Below are 5,171 nucleotides of genomic sequence, written 5' to 3' on the forward strand. Positions count from 1 at the left end.
GGTCAACTGAACCATAGATTAACGCAGGTATGAGAAATCGACCCTAAATTGCAGATATTGCGGTGGACAGGGCACGTTATCTGCATGCACGAGAATAGAATCCCTAGAAAATTGCTAAATACAAGAATGCGAGGAAAAATACCTGTTGAAAAACCAAAGAAGAGATGGAAGACGAAGTAGATGAGGATGCCAAAAAATGTACACATGTAAAAAGCACTGATAATGATATGTTCATTTAAAAAACGTTTTGTGATGTAGCCCGAAAAGGCCTTTTTAATTATAAATATACCTTTTATAAAGGATTTTAATTAATTTTTGACTTCGCCTTGATCCTCCCCATGTATATGTAGGAAATAAATTTATATTTGGTATATTTAGCTTATTCGTACACCAAACAATAAAACAATACATTAATTATTGTTAACAAAGTTTACGGCCGTTGTTTATGTAAACGATAACCAACCTCAGGCGACAGATGGGGAATTGAGGTTAGGTAACATCGTACATGGTATTTTTCATCTTTTTAATTAAGTTTTTAAACAATTTTTCCGCCAGTATCGTTTTCTTCTTCTCGCTTGAACTCATTTCTTACGATCTCCATTTAACCGGTTAATAATAAAGAAAAATAAATTGGGAGAAGATCCGGTCCGCTGGAAAATCTCATTAGTTTATTGAAATTTAATTTATCACCTATCTCTTTCAATTTGGAATAGATATTCCAAAAGTAGATATCTATTTACTTGGTTCCAGTTAGAGAAACGTTTAATAATTTATTTTGATTTATGTGCCGTTAAATAAAAACCATTGGCGTAGCCGTCGGTTGAGGCAATAGAAAAATTCAGACAGTATCTAGAGCAGGGCTGTCCAACTTGCAATGCCTCAAGGGCCAAAACTAAAACCTTTGATGTTGTCGCGGGCCATATAATAATTTTGTTACAAGTAATAACAAAATAAAGTGAGGTATAAAAATAATTAAAACAAAAAAGAGTATTATTTCTTTTATTGCTCAACAACTACATTTTTTTATAAACGGAAAGTTTATTGATAACACTTTTCAATAATCGAGACAAACATTGCAAAAGCAACGAAAAAGGTGTATCCAATTAGTGTGAGGACTGTGGTCGATCGGCTTCATCCACCAATGAAGAAATGTCCACCTCCAGTTCAGTTGTAGACAGTCTCATAAGATGACGTAAGGAAGAATCGGTAAGGTTGCTTCTGTTTTTGTTTTTTATGTATTTCATGGAGGAAAAGGCACTTTCACATGTATATGTGCTTCCGAACATTGACGTCATTTTCAGTCCAAAATCTCGCAGGTTTGGGAATTTCTCCTTTGACAGTAATTTGAAAAATTCAGGTCCCTTTTCTTGTCTGGTGATTAGGAACATGTCTGCTTGAAGATCACATAACTCAAGCTGTAAGTTGGGTGGTTTATCATCAATGGTTGCTCCAAGAGGGTTATTATAAAGTAGTACACTGCTTTTGAGACTTTCAATTTCTTCAAATCTTGTATTGAATTCATCAATAACTTGTTCAATTTGTGAAATGCAGGATGAAAACTCAATATTTTCCTCACCGTTGAATTCTTCTGCTATTTGCAGACAGCTAGGGAAGTGTGTCAGGTTGTTCTTTTCCAAAGCACGTTTAAACATGTTCAGCTTATTCCGGAATCCGTTTATCATTCCGATCAAATCTGAAACCGTCTGGTTTCTTCCTTGAAGACTCAAGTTTAACATGTTAAGATGATTAGTCAGATCTGTTATAAAAGCTAACTGTCTTAAGAATTCTGTGTCCTTAAACTTCCCTTCCAGTTCAGTTGTGTCAGATGAAACGTATTTGTTGAGGAATGCAGGGATTTCCTTTCTTATGGCAAAAAATCGTTCCATGCACTTTCCTGCACTCAGCCACGTTACATGGTTGTACATTAGCAAGTCTCCATACTCAGCCATTTCATGGTTGAAGAACCTGAGAGAGTGGTTTGGATGCAGCTCGAAACAACTATTTAGAGCTACTGCCTCAAAAATTAAAATAGCTCAAAAAGAAGAAGATACTCAGCCTCTGTTTCCACTAAAAACTGCTAAAGTTCTAAAATGGTATACTATCAGTTCACTTTAAAACTAATCAGTTTTATGAAGAACTTCCGGACTATTTGGTTTACTTATATTCTAGTTTGTTACATTTTAGTTTTATTGCAGTTTTAAAAATTCTGCTAATATGACTAATAAAACTTATTATTAAAACTACTTGATCTCAAGACTATTATGTCAGTAAAACATATGCCTTAAAACTATTTTTTTTAGTTTTCTTTAAAGCTGTTTGCTTAAAAGCAATTAGTATCCTATATTAAAGCCAAACGCTCTTAACTGAATCAATTCAGTTATCGTAAAGACTAAACTATGCTTCTTGTTGGAAACAATAAAACTAAACTCATCCCCTCTTCTTTCATGTCCAAAATGGTCGGCTATTTGTTTTAGAGCGAAACAGTGGTGTAGTGTGTTTTAAAAGTGGAAGTACAGTTAGTATGAAAGGAATAAGTCGCAGGTACTTAAAATATAAATAAATTGGTCATTTTAAAAGAAAAATACAACACACACACAGCACTACGACGCCTCGATTTTAGGCTAGATTCACATTAAAGCGAGTGGCATTATTGACAGCAACATTAAAACTAAACGGTTTTAATTCCAAGGCAACCTTGCTTTTATGTAGGATATATCCTCTTGGAAAGGTATAAAGTAAAATCATTTGATCTTAACAATTCTTTGTCGATATACCAAATAGTCTTATTTTGATTTCGGCCATATTGCTTTCTGGAGATGCTGAAAGCCATGATAGATTACAACATAAGGCTTACATAAAACTTATAAATAAGCGTATTAAAGACATAAATTCGATTTATTTTAACAGTATAACATTAAAATTGTAGATAAAATTATTTTTCATTCAAATTAATATTTTTCGGATTTAAATTTTTTTATTGTTTTTATTTTTTAATCGCCAAAAGTCAGAAATTTCAGGGCGCGTGAGTTATTTAGACCTATTTTTGTTAACATTATCAATAAAGTTGGGTGCGCAAGTGTTTTTCTACCTTGACAGTCCGAAATAACCCAGCACTTTTTATTATTTTATGGTTACAAATACTTATCTACCCATCATAACACTTGTAAAAATTTGTTGGCCTTTATGGAGTATATGGGTTGAAAGAATTATTTAATATGGTAAATTGTCTCTAAAAGTCTCAATTTAAGAAACCTTTTTAAGTTTGCTATAAAACTGTCTGTAACTTAAAGTATCTTATAACATGGTTTTAAAAGCACCTTTACAGCAGCTTTAAAACCAGTTGCTTAAGAAATCAAAGTTTTAAGAAGGTTTTTATTATTTTTGGTTTTATTGACCTCTTTCAGAGTGGGCCCTTATGCTGAAAGTGATTTTATTGCAACCTTAAGGTTTACTTAAAAACCAATTTAATTTTAGTTTTATTCTACAGTTTTAAAGTATCCTTAAAAGACTTAATAAACCCGTTCGTTGGTATTTAAGGAGGGGGGGGGGAATTTCGGACCTTCTCCTTCCTCTATTACTTTAACAAACACAATACGTCTGGACATCTTTTAAAAACGAGTTTAAAAACTTCTCTTTAGTTCTTTATTTCCAAAGAAATATCAGCTTTTCAGTCACGCCGTTATTATAAAGCCCAGTTAGGTTGTAAGCTTTTTGTCGAATATTTTATGATCTCAAATAACATTTTCACACAACAGAACTGATTACAATAGAAAAACTTTAACAAAAGAAAAAACTTTTTGAATTTCATAGTCAGAGAATCGTACAATGAAGCATTCTGAAACTCATATTTCGTTTGGTATGTTTATTTAATCTTTGTGTTTCCCAAGCTTTTGACTCATAGGTTAAAGCTGTTTGGAATTTGCGATAAACTTTGGGCAAAAAACTCCTTATTTTGCATTTCCTCGCAGAAGACAGGATTTTATTTGAGAAGTCATAAAAGTAAATAAACAAAATTCGAATACTTTGTTAACTAACAACCCTTTATAACATTCTTGATATTTTAGGATTCTGAAAAGTATGTTTAGAGATCTGTTTACTAAATCCGAACAAATAAGATTATGAACTTAGGGGGATCACAAGTAGGAGGTATACAGTATGATGCAAAAGTATGGAATAAATTCATTATTTCAAAAACCAACGACTTAAAAAAATCATAAAACATGACAATTTTAGCTTTTAAAAGGCTATCACTTGCTTTCAAGGAGGGGAGGATACCTTTCAAATTAGGTGTCTTGTAACATAAGATTGTATTTAAAAAAATCGTCGACGACCTATCTCATTACAACACTTACTATATTGTGTCCGGACATGTCATTCATACAATTTTAGTCAGTTTAGGACTACGTCGCGTCGGTTCCATCTTTGTTGGCGAGCTACAAATTTTGGAGGGTACACCGATGGGGATAGTTTCTGCATGTAAGAACATGTTTCATATTTTGTGTTTCTCCACAGTCATAGTTCAATCGTCTTGGTCTATTTTCCCAAATTTTACTATGTTTGATTTTATTGGAGCGACCCCCGTTCTTATCCTATTCATAGTTTTCCACGTTTTAAAATCCAGAGACTGGGCAGTCTATTGAACCTGGGGAATAGTGATGTTGAAAAACTAACTATTCGTTACAAAGTACTCGTTACTCACGACTACCGAAAGTAACGATTACTATACTAATTACTTCGTTACTTCGTACCAATCGTATCAAAGCGAGTACTTATTTAGTATTGTATCTACAATCGGTTGATATCTAAATCGGACCGATATTCCAAGTGTGTTCGGTATCAGTACAGTTAACTAAAATTTTATCTATGAAGGGCGAAGGCTATGAAGTGTTTTACAGGATTACAGCGCGCTGAGAAGTAGCTGAAACAGAGGGAGGTAAATCATTTAACAAAGCATGCACCCAGAAACAGATGTCTATACGATAAAATACGATTTGTCGAGGTAGATCATTCACAGATGTTTGTTCCTTTGAAAATAAAAATGCAACACATTTTAATAATAAATACACACTATTCTTAGCAAGCCTAGAAAAAAAAATACTTAGCTTAGATTTACCAAAAAAAATGTAGAAATGATAATATTTCTAGTGATAATCTAAAATGCTCATAAAATG

The 5,171-nt window shown here is 32.9% G+C and overlaps 1 protein-coding gene across 1 annotated transcript; it reads right to left on the minus strand.

Moving 5' to 3' along the window:
• Positions 1 to 1,103: 1,103 nt before the first annotated feature.
• LOC126883834 (general transcription factor II-I repeat domain-containing protein 2A-like) lies at positions 1,104 to 1,736 on the minus strand. Its single transcript, XM_050649509.1, has one exon. The coding sequence runs from the start codon at positions 1,734 to 1,736 to the stop codon at positions 1,104 to 1,106; it is 633 nt and encodes a 210-aa protein (XP_050505466.1).
• Between the last annotated feature and the right edge of the window lie 3,435 nt (positions 1,737 to 5,171).

The sequence above is a fragment of the Diabrotica virgifera genome, chromosome 4, assembly GCF_917563875.1.
Source record: "Diabrotica virgifera virgifera chromosome 4, PGI_DIABVI_V3a".
Taxonomy (NCBI): Eukaryota; Metazoa; Arthropoda; class Insecta; order Coleoptera; family Chrysomelidae; genus Diabrotica; species Diabrotica virgifera.